At 52.9% G+C, this 15,241-nt stretch overlaps 1 protein-coding gene across 1 annotated transcript; it reads left to right on the top strand.

Moving 5' to 3' along the window:
• Positions 1-574: 574 nt before the first annotated feature.
• Positions 575-10,022, top strand: tbx15 (T-box transcription factor 15). Its single transcript, XM_061287839.1, has 8 exons — positions 575-1,016; positions 3,740-3,992; positions 5,561-5,662; positions 6,845-7,016; positions 7,246-7,413; positions 7,487-7,551; positions 8,487-8,584; positions 9,002-10,022. The coding sequence occupies exons 1-8, from the start codon at positions 785-787 to the stop codon at positions 9,835-9,837; spliced, it is 1,926 nt and encodes a 641-aa protein (XP_061143823.1). The 5' UTR covers positions 575-784; the 3' UTR covers positions 9,838-10,022.
• The last annotated feature ends 5,219 nt before the right edge of the window (positions 10,023-15,241 follow it).

Here is a 15,241-nt window from a genome sequence, read left to right as displayed (position 1 = left end):
ACAATGTGAAATACAGCCACATAGGGTGTATTTGTTAATAATGTGTTTTTTGTACATATAGAGCCATTTCTTATCGTGCGTGGGAGTCCTCTGCGACCCATGATCGCTTTTCCTTTACGCTTTTTAATAAAATCCAAATCAATAATCGTCAGTGAAATTTCAAACTAATACGTGACGATTGATGGATTGTAAAGCTCCCATTTTGCTCTTTTTTTGTTTTTGGTTTGCTTATTCGGCATGTGCGTGTGATTGACAGCTTTTGTGAACTCGTCCAGTTTGGCTGCGTGTGCGTTCGGGGTCGTGTGGCAGGCAGGCAGGCAGCCACGCAGACAGGCCGGCAGGCAGGCCGACAAACAGGCAGGCAGGCAGACAGACAGGCAGGCAGGCAGGCAGGCAGGCAGGCAGGCAGGCAGGCAGGCAGGCAGGCAGGCAGGCAGGCAGGCAGGCAGGCAGGCAGGCAGATGTGTCTCGCTCTCACGCCATTGGTGAAAAAAGTTTGGCTGGCAGCTCGCTCTCACTCCCGATTGGACATCGGAAGCGGCCCCTCCCTCGGCATCAAAAAACCCAACAAGTTCTATCGGAGCGATCGAATCAATCAGAGGCGACGAGCACTCACTCCACCATGGCGGCCCGAGGAAGCTCCAAGCAACGCTCCAGCTTCACCTTCGCCGTCTGAGTGCTTGCTGGATTACTTTTTGGGGTTGCTTTTTTTGGGGGGGGGGGAAGGTCTCCGTGGGAACGCGCGGTTTGGACCGAGCGGGTGCTTCGCTGTGCTCCGTCCGACATGAGTGAGAGAAGGCGTTCGGCCGCCGCTCTGAGCTCGCGAGCCCACGCGTTCTCCGTGGAAGCCCTGATCGGCTCTAGCAAGAAGCGAAAGCTCCGAGCGGCTGCAGCCGCTGCCGCCGCCGCCGCCGCAGCTGCAGCGGCCGCCGCCTCCGGCGTCGCCTGGGACCACCACAAGGACGACGACGACCTTCATTTGGACGACCCGGCACACTGTCTCGACGTAGACCCTGGTCAGTACGCATGCTCCCAACACCACACACGCATTTTTGACATTTCTTTTCTTTTTTTCATTTGCATAAACCATCGTGTTTTTTAACCGGACAGCCATGTTTTAACCGGTACTGCACGGAAGCACGGATCGCCGTGCAAGTACGCGAAGGTTGACCGTAGGCCCGCGGGAGCGCGCACGTTCAAGTGCACATCCCAAATCATTAAAAAAAGTCTCTCACAGTTTTTAATTGCCCCCCAAAAATGTAACATGCATATCATTTAAATAAGGAAAAGTTATACGTTTGGATAAGAACTTGAAATGTGGGTACCATGATGACGTTAAAGAACGCATGCCGTGAAAGCACGCAAACAACAATGTTGGAATTTGCACTTGATAAATGAGCAGCACACCAAAATAAGGCCTTTTAGTTATTCTGAACGACACCAGCTTTGAGCGAAATCGGGATATTTTTTTTATTTTATTTTTTTATCAATGGAACGGAAAAACGAAAAAAAAACAATTATTTTCATGGCCGTCTTTGTGAGACAGCTTTGATTGAAATGGCACACCGAATGTGTGTGTTATTTAATGACACACATTGAAGGGGAAAGGTTGTTTGACTATTTGGTCAAAATTCAAATAAAATGAATGTAAAATGTAAATGTGCTTTTAAAATCTGCAAACCGTTCATATGTTTTAGCAAGAATGTGAAGGGGAATAAATAATACTGGTCATATTCTCCGTCCCAGAAAACTGTTCAAATGAACACCAAATATAATTCAAATATCTGAAAAAAAGACATTAAAATACGGACATAAACAAATCAATAATACGTCTATTTTGATAATCGCATGAAATGAGCGCTGCAATATTTTGGGCTGTAAATATTGCCAACATTGGGTTGAAATCTTCCAAAAGGAGAAGACAATGATTGATAGTTGTTTACTGCCCATTTAGCAAATGTACCGAAGCATTCCAAAAAAATGATAAGGTTCGTCTATCAACGAAATGTACTTTGACCCAAAATGGAATTTATATTTGCCTGACAAAAAAAGACATTGACGCGAGATGGATCCCTCCGGTCCGGTCACTTTTGAAATCACTTGACGAAGCTGCGGCACATGCGAATAATTTAAAACACGAGCAAACTGCAGCGGAAGAAAAGGCAAAAGAAAAGGCAGGCTGCGGCGGCCGAGCTGCTTTCGGGCGCCCATGCAGAGCAGAGCAGAACAGAGCAGAACAGAGCAGAACCTCGCGGTCGCCGGCCTGGTCTCTCGCCTGCACCGCTCGGCCTCGCTCGCTCGGCCTCGCACACAAACAAGCAACGCAGAGACGCACCATTCTCGACTTACCATGAAATCTGCTAAACTCCCCATTTTTGCACAATAAACGTTCACTTTTTTCCTTTTTACTTTGATGCGCGTGTATGCGACACCCCACACGCTACACTCACCAGTGTGTAATTGCAATTACAAATACACACACACACGCACAAACGAGTGTGTGTCCTTGCGTGAAGCCAAATACACACCTGTTTATGCGGCAAAAATAATTCCGGGAAAAGTGCCTCGTGTATTTCCAAAGGCTCAAAGAGATGTTTTGCCATGTTGGCGGCCATGACTGGCTTGTATTCGAATCAAAGACACCATGCACCAAAAAATTCCACCAACGAAAGTTTGCCAACCAGAACCGCCCGCCGGGCGGGAAAATGCTCGGGCGAAGGGCAACATTTGCCCCCTTTTCCTGCACCGCCGCCGGAATCCAAGACTCGAACAAGCGGCCTCGGCAGGGTGCATGCCGGGCGGGCCCGTTGACAGCTCCAGCGCGCTCCGACTTTCCGTTCAAATGTACACATCTGCGTGCGCCATATGGGCATGTCGTCCACGTGCGCATATATACGCGCATCCATTTGGACGCCAGCTTCAAAATCAATCTGGCAAGCACGCGCACGTGAAAATGCAAGTGAAGCAAGCAAAGTGTCCAAACACCTGCTTGCGTGTTGTCGTGTGATGACGTCAACAAGTGCATGGACGCGTAGAAGTTTGTTGACATCACGCATTTCCCAATCTTTATCTTGTGTTTGTTTATTCGCATGGTGCAAAAAGTTCCATCTGGACATGCATGCGCATCAGCTCCGAGAAGCAGGGCCACTTGGCGTATAATAATATCATATCTGGCGATAGGTGAAAATCACATCACAGGGGACGGACGGAGCATTTTCCATTTAGCTTTGCTCCTAGACATGAAAATAGATTGGATTGGAATTGAGGAACTAAAAATTGAATAGAAAAAAAATAGTTCATTCATTCATTCATTCATTCAATAAAAGCTTTGCTTCAGTTCCCCGGGAATAAGCTGCCACAAAATAACCATTAAAATAAATAATAATCAATTGCTCGATCCATGCACAGTCCGCCAATTTGAATGGCAAACGTAATTTGCTCGTGTCGGTGCTGTGGGACGCCGCCCACTGCAAACGGCTAATTGCTTCCTTCCTTCCTTCCTTCCTTCCTTCCTTCCTTCCTTCCTTCCTTCCTTCCTTCCTTCCTTCCTTCCTTCCTTCCTTCCTTCCTTCCTTCCTTCCTTCCTTCCTTCCTTCCTTCCTTCCTTCCTTCCTTCCTTCCTTCCTTCCTTCCTTCCTTCCTTCCTTCCTTCCTTCCTTCCTTCCTTCCTTCCTTCCTTCCTTCCTTCCTTCCTTCCTTCCTTCCTTCCTTCCTTCCTTCCTTCCCACTCGCGGCGCAGACTCGGAGGCGAGTCCCGGCTCGGACGGCTCCGACCTGGTCGACGGGACATCGTGCCCTTTCGGCGAGCTGACCGCGGCGGGAGGCGGGGGCGGCCCGCGCGAGGCCTCCCCGCAGCCGCCGCCGCTGCCGACCTCAGGCTCAGCAGTCGCCTGCGCGTCCATGGACGATATCCACGTGGAGCTGCAGTGCGCCGACCTGTGGAAGAGATTCCACGACATCGGAACCGAGATGATCATCACCAAGGCTGGCAGGTAAGCCCTAAAATAGAGCAACACCAACGAGGCTCCTGAGCTGCCTTGAACGTCCTTGCAAAAAAAAAAAAAAAAAGTATTGTCATTTTTGGGGAATTTTTGTAAAAAATCTATAGTTGTTTCATCAAATCAAAATACAAACCTTTTTTTTGTCAAATATAGCTCGATCGACTCGATCCACGTTGATCATTAACAACATATATCAAATATGTTGTTTTAAATTTGGAGATGATGCAATATCAACATGTCAAAGCTGCATCAATAGGCGAGACCAGGACGAAATGTGCGTTGGTGGAACAATAAGGGAGTGAGTGCACGGACGGACGCTAGATAGATTGAGCGATCGATGGGTAGATAGATGATCGACGATGTCCCATGCAGTGCGATGTGGGCCGCTTGATCATGCAGGTCCACCCGCGAGCAAAGGACGGCAACGGCAGAAGCGGCTGTTTGTGTTTTGTGGCTTTGAATTACGTGCAGCGTCTCCTCGAAAGGCGTCCGGCCGGCCTCGAAAGGCGTCCGGCCGGCCGGCCGGCCGGACAGCCGGCCGGCCGGCCGGCCGGCCGGACAGCCGGCCGGCCGCGCGCCAAGCCGACAGCTGCTCCTCATATTCCGTCCGACCTTCTCACGGAGCCAGATGAGATGGCAACCTGCATGGCCTCCCTATTAAAATGACCACCGACCGACTCATTTTACGACTTTGCTCTCTCTCGTGCGAAGTTTGTTTTCGTCTATTCTCGTTTTATGCCTTTCCATCTTTTCTTCATGTCGCGATAAGAACGGCGAGATCAGCACGTTCTTTCTTTCGTTCTTTCGTTCTTTCGTTCTTTCGTTCTTTCTTTCTTTCTTTCTTTCTTTCTTTCTTTCTTTCTTTCTTTCTTTCTTTCTTTCTTTCTTTCTTTCTTTCTTTCTTTCTTTCTTTCTTTCTTTCTTTCTTTCTTTCTTTCTTTCTTTCTTTCTTTCTTTCTTTCTTTCTTTCTTTCTTTCTTTCTTTCTTTCTTTCTTTCTTTCTTTCTTTCTTTCTTTCTTTTTTTCTTTTTTTCTTTCTTTTTTTCTTCCTTCCTTCCTTCCTCCCGGCCCAAACGAGCGCCGTAAAACAGCGGCGCGTCGGCGTCCGGCCACGATGACGGCGACGAGGAATTTGAATCAACCCTCGTGAGATCATTCCCACGTTTATTGATCCCGCCGAGTCGTCGTCTTTCCTTCTTTCTTTCTTTCTTTCCTTCCTTCTTTCTCCCCATTGGCTTTTGCGCCGGAGTCCAACGACTAGCTCCCCATGCAGGCACCCAACGAAGCGGCTGGAACGCGCTACTTTGAGAAAAATAAAAACCAATACTAGAGGCTTGTGATGTGCACTACAAATACTCAAATGGTGCAGATGGCGCCTTTGGTGTTTCTCCATCAGTGGTCTTAGCGAATCCACCCTTTTGCCGACGCACACACGGCTGGCTAGGAAGCAACGGCGAGCATCTTGCTTTGTTTTCCCCCGCACGATACGACCCTTTCCATATTTGTGTTTGAGATTGCTAATGGTTGGGTGATTGATTGTTGCTGGTTTGCTGCCTCAGGAGGATGTTTCCTGCCATGCGAGTCAAGATCGCCGGCCTGGATCCCCAGCAGCAGTACTACATCGCCATGGACATCGTGCCCGTGGACAACAAGCGATACCGGTGAGCCAGCCGCCAAGCATATGGGCCACCTGGATTCTTGTGCGTCTTTGCGACGTTTCTAGTGCCTGTCGCTGGCTAGTGCCGACCGAGCGTGCGACCGAGCGAGCGAGCGAGCGAGCTACGGAGCGAGCGCGTCGGCAGTGCAAACGTGGCACTGACGCTGGCGCCGAGCATTTGCATTGAAAGCGCTTCAAATGTCTTTCCGCAAAACCTCATTGTCATTTTTCTGCCACCAATTAAATGTGTTGACATCCAGGAAACTATTTGCAGAAGTCGTTGACGGCACTAATCTGGGTAATCTCGCGGAGGATATATAGTTGGCCTCGTCATTCGGCTAGCAACTTTGACTTATTTTGTCGCCCGCCAAAGAAGCCTCAATTGAACATGCTGACGTACCGAGGAGATTTAGGACCTTTTTTAAATTTTTTTTTTTTTTAAACGATTTTGCAAGGGGCGTCGACGCCAGTGACGGAAATAAACACGTGTGGCGTACGCCAAGGTAGCAACGTGTCACTTGGCCGAAAAGAATCACCGCAAATATTGTCCACGATCAAATAGATCCAAACATGAAGCATCAACAATTCAAGATTCAACCTTTTTAATATGCCTTCGTCTTACATGAGACCTTTTCTTCATGAAAATGAAATGAATCCAACCAAAAAGGTGAATGGGATACAATAGAATAGGCTAATCCAACGTGATGACACCCAAAGGCCCCTTTGTACTTGCCATATTTTTCCACGCTTGCAATAAAAAGGACAAGAAGCTTTAAAAGCCTTTGGAAGGAAAAAGGCGCGTCTGCTTGCACTTAACGCTCGTGGCTAATAAGTAGCGCGTGTGCGCATTAACCAGCCAAAGCAAACAAACGTGAAATTAGCGCAACCGGTGTCAACTTTGATACCAATCATCTCGTCAAATGATGACGATTATTAGAGTCTTTTGCATGCTTGGAAGGCAGGCGTGGGCCATTGTGCTGCCGCTGATGCTGCCGCTGCCGTGAGCCAAGCTAGCGTTCAATGCGTTGCCTCCCAACCCAGCGTCACGTTAGCGCCGTGCCAAGTGAATAGGTGAAGGTCCAAAACACGTCAGCGTCCTGATTCTGCTACAGTCCCGGTCTGTTAAGAACCACTCGCCTCCCAGTTTGGCCAGCAACAAAACTATTGGTTGTTGCTTGGCGGGCAGGTACGTGTACCACAGCTCCAAGTGGATGGTGGCGGGCAACGCCGACTCGCCGGTGCCGCCGCGGGTCTACATCCACCCGGACTCGCTGGCGTCGGGCGACACCTGGATGCGGCAGGTGGTCAGCTTCGACAAGCTCAAGCTGACCAACAACGAACTGGATGACCAAGGACACGTAAGCGGCCCGCTTCTTTTTGGACAAACGTCGGCCAGGAAGCGCCGTCGAGTGCGAACAAGGACGAGAGCGCTCGTCCTCTGGCTGATCCCGCGCTGGCGACATGTGCCGCAAATATGTTCCTTCGCTCCATCTGGAGTTGCATGTTTGAGCGCGGCGGCCCGCTGGAAGAATCCCGCTCGGGCATCGGCCGGAGTGACGGACGGACGGACGGCTGTGTTTCCCGCAGATCATCCTTCACTCCATGCACAAGTACCAGCCTCGCGTTCACGTCATCCGCAAGGACTTCAGCGGCGAGCTGTCCCCCAACAAGGCGGTTCCGGCCGGCGAGGGCGTCAAGACCTTCAGCTTTCCCGAGACCGTCTTCACCACCGTCACCGCCTACCAGAACCAGCAGGTGTCGTAGCCGTCCGTCCTCCTCGGTGGCGGCCGTGCGACCGCGCTTACCGTCGGCGTTCTTCTCTCGGCAGATCACCAGACTGAAGATCGACCGCAACCCCTTTGCCAAAGGTTTTCGAGACTCTGGCAGAAACAGGTGCGTGCGTTGTGTCCAAAGCAGCGGTCGTCGCCACGTCCAGAACCACCGGGCACGGAATTAGCGGCTTGCCCGGTCCTGGACGAGGCTCGCCGAGACCGAGGTCGCCTGCGTGCGTGAAAGGGGGTTACCGTTTGTGAGCCGCTCGGCGTCAAAGCAGCGCTCTTTGCTTAGTTTGGCGCCTACGCATAAGAAAGCACCTCGGTTGTCCGGACGGGCAGATCGTCGGCTTCTGTTGCGTCCATGGTGACATCATACCTTCCTTGTCTGTCTTTGAATGGGGCGGGGGAGGGGGGAAACATGAAAGCAGCCCCCGTCATCTGGTCCGCATTATTGACGGCGCGGACATCTTTTTTCGCTTTTCAAACAATAGACTTTGTGATTTATGGCCGAGCGTTAAAAGGAAAAACGGCAACACATGAGACGATAACGCTCAAAATGAAACCGAGAGAGCCTCTTGGTCTCGGGTACCCTCGCAATTTCGACCTGACCCCAATAAAGAGCATCGGGCCCTAATCAAATTGAACAAGTGAAAAATATTGCTCCCTAATCAGCGAGTGGCTCATTTCACGGCCCAAATCAAACATGCCATTTTCATCTGGCGCTGACGTTCCAAATTGTAAAAGCGTGCCATCAAACAAAATGGCTGCATTTTTTCCGAATGAGCCGGAATAGATTTCCCACTGCTCAGTCACACATTTCAGCGCCACTCCGTCGTCCAGTTAGCGCTAACGCGGTGACTTGAAATAAGTCAAGCGGGAGTTGAAAGCGGCCCAGTCGGACGGTCGGTCGGTCGGTCTCTTTGGCGCAAACGGCGCCTCCCTCTGGAAGGGCCGGGCTTCCCGGCCTGGCAGACTTTCTTCCAAATGGACTTGCGGCGGCCGCTTGAGTTGAGCTGAAGCCATCCCAACTTTGCAACTTTGTTTGCGGTTCAGGACGGGCCTGGAGGCCATCATGGAGACGTACGCTTTCTGGAGGCCGCCGGTGAGGACGCTCACCTTCGAGGACTTCACCAACATGCAGAAGCAGCAAGGTCAGTCCAGCAGACTTAGGCTTAGCAATTCAAAACAAACTAACAAACAAACAAACAACTCATTTGCACCATTTTCCACAAAAAAAAAATAAGACGAGTCCCTGTATTTCCTTTGCACATAGAACCCAGTCCAAAAAATCATTTTCTGCTCGCATGTCCTGCAAAGAAAGCAATAATGGGTGCCCCCCTCCCCCTCCCTTCCCTGTCCCGCATGCTCCACCTGCAAACGTAGCAGTCTACGTCGCATGGTTTGCTTGCCACTTTTGCCACTGGATGCCCTCGCGAGGACAATCTGCATGCATCTGCATGCAACAGCATGCGTGGCCGGCCCGCCCGTCCGCCCGCCCGCCCGCCCCTGCCCGCTAGCCAGCCAGCGCCCGCGGTGCTGAAAATGTGCCTGCCGTTTTGTGTGTTCAGGCGGCAGCACGGGCACGTCCCCGACCGCTTCCAGCACGGGCACGCCCTCCCCCTCCGGAGCCGCCCACCTCCTGTCCCCGTCCTGCTCGCCGCCCGCCTTCCACCTGGCGCCCAACACCTTCAACGTGGGCTGCCGGGAGAGCCAGCTGTGCAACCTGGGCTTGCCCGAGTACCCGCCGTGCGCCCGCAGCAACATGGCGGCGCTGCAGGGCTATGGCGGCCTGGCCGACGGCTCCTACGGACGCCTGCAGGCGGCGGGTGGGGGCACGGCGGCGGGCGTGGCCTCCGCCCAGCACGCCGACTCCTTCCTGCCGCAGAGGACTTCCTCTTTGATCGGCATGCAGGGAGGCGCTTCCGGGGCCGGCGGCGGCGGCGGCGGCAAAATGGATGCCTACGGCGGCCAGCTGGGCTCCTTCCCCGCCTCGCAGTTGCAATACGTGATGCAGGGCGGCGCCGGCGGGTCGGCGGGCGCCTCGGCCGCCGCCGCCCCCTCCGGATCCTCCTCGTCTTCGGCTCACGTATTCGGCGGGGGCCACCACCACCATCACGTGCAGCAGGGCTCCTACAACGCCTTCTCCCTGCACAACCCCTACAACTTGTACGGATACAACTTCCCCGCCTCGCCCCGCCTGGCCGCCAGTCCCGAGAAGCCCCAGGGGGGCCTGCTGTGCCCCCCGGGCCAGGCCGGCGCCTTCGCCGAGCGCCAGTACCTGTCCAACGGCAACTTGGACACCATGCACATGGGCGGCGGCGGCGGGCAGCAGCAGGGTGGCGCCGCCGCCTGCGACGCGCGCCAGTACGGCGCCCCCTCCCAGATGTCCATGCATATGGTGTAACCACGCAGGCTGGGACAAACCCAAACGGAAATTTGGAAGACGAAAGGATGCGACTTTGTGAACGCGCCCCTCTTCTTAAAAAGCTCTTTGTGGGGGACGTCTTTACAACTATTAAACTTTATGTTCGGGGTGGCATGTGCAGCAGGAAGCGCAATTGCGGGCGGTCTTGGGTTTGGCGCCTCAGGTAGGGCGGGCGGGCGGGCGGGCGGGCGGGCGGAGATCTGGGGCCCTGTCTTGTTAAACACGTTACCGAAGCGGGCAACATTGACCCCCAAGAAAAGACCCTTGACCGACTATTTTGGAGTGGATTACTCGTATGTCTTTCAGCATATCAAATATTTTTATATCTATATCTCTATAGATATATAAATCAGTAAGCGTCAATGTGTGAATTTATCAGCAATAGCCAAGCAGAGTTGCTCAGGTGTGTGTTTTGTGGTATTTATGTGCTGAGCAGTCCCACGGTTGTTATAGAAAAGTGTGATATAGCAAGAAAGAAATGTCTTTGTCTTTGCGCAAATGTAAATAAAAAAAGTGCCAAGCACATAAGAAGCTCAATAAACGTTTAAATTCAAGCACATTTTCATTTCCTTTAGCAATGTGGCCAAAATTCCCCACGGGACAGAACCTTGAACGAGTAACTGGAAGGCGAGCCCAAAGAATCATTTTGCCGTTTGTCTGTGTGTCCTATTTGCTGATACGTTCGTGGGCTACTTTTGCTGGACACCGACCGGTGACAGCAGCAGCAGCAGCAGACAAGTCAGCCCTTCCTTCCTTCCTTCCTTCCTTCCTTCCTTCCTTCCTTTTGCTGACACCTTTTTGCCATTAGGAGCTGCGCCCGCCGAGGTCTCCCGAGTAAGCTCGCACCGCTCCGTCAGCTTACTTGTGCGCCGTAATCTCCCGTTACGTAACGTTAGCTGTCAGCGAAGGGCCCCGAGGGGCCCCAACCCCGTCCGTCACTTCTCACACATACGGTGATCAAATTGACACGCTCGGCGGAATTAGTGCTGCGCCACGTCCGCGAAAAGCGTTCCCTTTCTTGGGCCAATGGCCGTCCATTACACGCCTATTTCTAGCCAATCACGCGCGTGAAATATCTGATGCGGACCATCACCGCAAGCGCCGAGACGATTGGAACCACCTGTTGTTTTTTTCCCCCCTCTGAGCGGGAGGGACGCCATTTTGGCGGCGCGCCACTCATGCGGACGTTATTTCCAGCCGCCGCCGATTCATCAATGGCCTAATGGACCGTGCGCCATCCATCAGAATCTCCGAGTGGAAGAGAAGGTCCCGGAAGCCTTTCATCATTCCGGACGAGCGGGCGTCCGGCGGCAAAGAAATTGGACGGCCCCGTCCGTCTGCGGCCATCTTCTCTTTGGGCGTGGAATGCGCCAATTTGCTTGCGCTTGTCCAATTGGAGGACGCGACGAAAGGTCGCCCTCTCACCTTTGTTGGAGATTGCGCAGACGTGAATCATTGCGTTCACGCGGGTTTCGACACGTGTTGAAGCGTTCAATCAAAAAAAAGAGCAAAAAGTGCCAGAAAAGCTTCCCAGGCACCGGCAGTCATCTGTGAAGTCGTCATCGGCGTGTCAGGAATGCGCTAAACGAGATTTCCACATTGAACATTTCAACCGGAGCGCCCGAATATGACTTGGCACCTTCCGACAGATTTGGGCCGCATTTTGTCCCTGATTTTGAAATTTGTTCAACGTCCACTTGACCTCATTAAGATCACTTGCAATTTCATGGCCTCGCAGCTTTGGACGGAGAAAAAGGTCAAGCATAAAGCCACAGTGGATTTTGCCAATTTTCTTGTTGTCGTCGTCTTTCGGTGAGATTTCTGCTCAAAGAATTGCTTGCTTTGGCGCTCTTCATAGAAAGAAGAAGAAGAAGAGTCAAACTTGAGGGTCAACATCAAGTCGGTGGTTTTGAGCACTGCTGGAAGCTTTTGTGCATGGAGCAAACAACGTTTGGTGGATGACAAAAAGACAGAGTTTGCGTTTGGCCACCACCTCCGAGCCTGACCAGCACCAGACTGAAGCTTCCAAGGAGCACGGTCTTTGTGGCCGCGGGCCCTTTTGCCTCATTTTAGCCAGCCGGCCAGCTAGCCCGCCGCGCGCGCGCACACCAAAGCCTCGGGAGATGTCGGAGATACGACCCCCACGGGCAGGTGTTTCTCATTTGAAGAGGCGTCCCGCCGAGAAACCCCCGTGTCCAAATGAGAAAGGTCCGCTTCGGTGGGCGGGGTCCCGAGAGCGGATCGTGTGACCGGCCCAACCCCCGTCCGCCCGCACCCCCGGTGACACTTTGAGCCTGCCGCTCGGCTAAGCTAGCGCTTTTGTTACCTCGGGAACCGTCATGCAACTCAAAGCAAAATGGCCGCCCTTCCGTCCAATGTCACGCCTTGAGTTTTTTAGACACGTTCGCCCAATGTTGTATCTTTGCTGTCGGTGACCGATGTTTTCATTTCTTTGACTAACTCTCTCATGAACTTGAATGTCGGTGACCGATGTTTTCATTTCTTTGACTAACTCTCTCATGAACTTGAATGTCTTGGTCAAACTGCTATTGAGGGCAGTTTTTTTGAAATGAACGTTTGAGGCCTGGAATTTGCTCCCACCCAAATGTCACTTTAGACCCAAAATGGCCGGCCTCCGCTTTGGTCTTTGGCAAAGGTGCTCAAGGCTTCTTTGTGTGTGTGTGTCCCATTATGAAATTCAGCCAGCTTCAGGTCCAGTGGTGAAACTCGTACCGAGGCTGATTTGTTTACTTTTCATTCCGATGTCGTCATTAGCTAGCGTCACTTTTTTAGCACCCACCCCTGGCCAATAAAGCGCATCAGCAGCACCCAATGCAGTTTAGCGATGGTGTCTGTCGGGGTGTTAGCTTTGTGGGGTGCGAGGAACGGTAGCATGCTAGCACCCGTGTAAACCTCACACCTCAAGAGACGCGGTGGCCGGCCGGCCGGCGGGCGGGCAGTCGGGCAGTCGGGCGACGCATGCTAATGCGGCCGCTGGCTTTGAGCCGCCTTGTTAACGACACGCTTTGCACCCCCCCGGCCGCCTCCAGACGCCGGGCCGCTTCCATTATCACCTGGCTTTTCTCTTCTCGTGTCAGTTGGCCTTTTCGTGCCAACATTCAGGAAAGGTGGGCAGCGGCCGCGTGGTACCTTTTTCATCCATAAATAAATAGCATGGCCTACCCACAAAGTCAGAAGGGGTAAAGTGGACATTGGCAGGGCCCGAATGGCAAGCGTCGCCCTTTAAGCTTGCACAATCGTAAAAAGCTCCACCTTGTTTCAAGGTCGCCCGTCCGTCCTTCTGTACAAACGACACGGGACCAAAGTTGCCCCGACAACTTTCCACGTTCGAATGTAGGACAAGTAGTTCCTTGCATGTCTGTCATTATTGTTTGACCTTGAGATGTGGGCATTTGTGTGTCCCGGTTCAGCTGCCACCTTCAGACGCGCATTCAGACACGCACGTACGTATGTGTTTGTGTGAGCCCCCCATAGATAGACCCGGGGGGGGGGGGGGGGGGCAGGAAACAGACCGCCACTTGAAACGCAGCCGACACACTCGGCAGTCCAATTTTACGTGACAAGCGTTATAAAAGTGATTTATGCCACGCATGTGTGCGCTGCTTCATTATGACTCAATATTTAGCCATTAGAGGGCAGAGCGACTCGTTAGCATTGTGGCTACGCCGCGCTTAAACTTCCTGCCATCATAACAAGGCAGAGAGCGCGCTGACATCAATTGAAGGGGGAAAGCAAAGTTAGCTCAGGTTTCCTAACCAGAAGCTAAGCGCTAGCTAAGGATAAACGCTAGCTAAATGTAAGCGCTGCTGTTGCTACGGGGAGCAGGTGTCGCTCCATTGACTTCTTGGGAACACGGCGTGGGCCCTTTCTGGGCAAGCGTCTTTTCATGGGCCTCCACCGCGCGCATAGTATGTATTTATACGCCGTATGCATTTAGACCCGCCCGCGGCCTTTTTTACCCTACGCAGCGACCCTTGAACCCAGCAGCGCCAGCCTCCCTCCCTCCATGTCACGCGCCTCCTAGCGCTCCACGCTAATCCCCCCCCACCTGCTGGCTGGCGGAATGTCAAGTTAAATTTACTAGCGCCTAAGGACAGCTTTGGATTCAGGACGCCCGAGTTGGACTGTGACACTTTAGTAGCGCTTCAACTTGTTCACCCTGCGCTCGCTCGCTCGCTCACCTGGCCTGGCCTGGCCTGGCCTGGCCTGGCCTGGCCTGGCCTGGCCTGGCCTCTCTTGATCAAATGAAGATTGAAAGTGGCAGCAACGTGCTCCTCCAGCTTTAAGACGCCATGCGAGCGAGCTGCTAGCTCATTAGCACAAAGCATCGGCCCGCACCAGTTCAAGTGACAAGGATGGCATGAACGCAAGCAAGCAGGCAGGCAGGCAGGCAGGCAAGCGGCCCATCCCCAAATCATCACTGAGCGAGTGCAAAATGACCTCATGGAATGGCCTTTTGCAGTGACAACATTTAGCACGATGTGATGAACCAAACCCGAGACCTCGGCTTGGCATTTGCCAGCCTGGCCCGTTATGGGACCGCCTTTGACGGCCGGGTAGCGGGTTCTTGTTCTTCTTGTTTTTTGGAAGCTGTGACAGCCCGGCCCCCCGTCCCCCGTCCCCCGCCCACTAGCAGCACCTCGGCAGTCCAATGTGACAAAATGCAAAGTGGAATTCGCCGGGCCAGAATTGTCCCTCAGAAGGAGCATGTGAGCGGTCGGATGGCGGTCCGAGCGAGCCCGGCTGACAGCTGCCATGTTTATAGGGCGGCTTCGATGACAGTCCCGCTGGGTGGGGGGGGGGCGGGGCCGCGGCGGACCTTTTCAGACGGGAATTTGGTTTGTCATCAGATTCTAAAATCTGGCTGATTTATGAGCTTTCCGCTAGTCTTTTGCCTTTGACCCGCAAAGGCCCAGCGGGGGAAAGCCAGACATTTGGACCAATTGTTTGTTTGTTTGTTCACTCGCTGGACTTTCACCAGGCGGCCGGCCTGGCGCCTTTTTTGGCCGCGTTTGCCGTACGGCGTACTCTCAACGTCGTCGCAATGCGAGCTTGCTCTCCGTTCTCTTTTGCGAGGGACTTTCCGGCTTGGCTTAATTGCGTCCCAGTACTTGTGTCCACTCATGAGTCCCGTCACTGAAGAAAAGGGTTAGGGTCTGATTTATGAAGTGCTAATTGTCGAGCGGGTCGCCGAGTGCTGAATGCTTGTGGGCTGGCGGCGGCAACGTGAAAGCTGTTTTTTTCCCGCTTGAAACGTTGTTGCCTCCGCTCGAGAAAGGTGGCCTTGTCTAGACGAGCGCAAAGCCACAGTTTGCAAAGGCCCACTTGCTTTCTTGCCTTGCCTTGTCTTGTCCGGTGAATT

Source organism: Syngnathus typhle, linkage group LG9 (genome assembly GCF_033458585.1).
Source record: "Syngnathus typhle isolate RoL2023-S1 ecotype Sweden linkage group LG9, RoL_Styp_1.0, whole genome shotgun sequence".
Classification (NCBI taxonomy): Eukaryota; Metazoa; Chordata; class Actinopteri; order Syngnathiformes; family Syngnathidae; genus Syngnathus; species Syngnathus typhle.
Note: the sequence above shows the minus strand (reverse complement) of the source record. Positions and strands in the feature narration are given on the sequence as shown.

Excerpts from the sequence above, each read along its gene's own strand:
- tbx15 (XM_061287839.1), top strand. The coding sequence starts at position 785 with ATGAGTGAGAGAAGGCGTTCGGCCGCCGCTCTGAGCTCGCGAGCCCAC. Across the intron at positions 3,993-5,560 it reads ATCATCACCAAGGCTGGCAG|GAGGATGTTTCCTGCCATGC; the intron begins GTAAGCCCTAAA and ends TTGCTGCCTCAG. Across the intron at positions 8,585-9,001 it reads CAACATGCAGAAGCAGCAAG|GCGGCAGCACGGGCACGTCC; the intron begins GTCAGTCCAGCA and ends TTGTGTGTTCAG.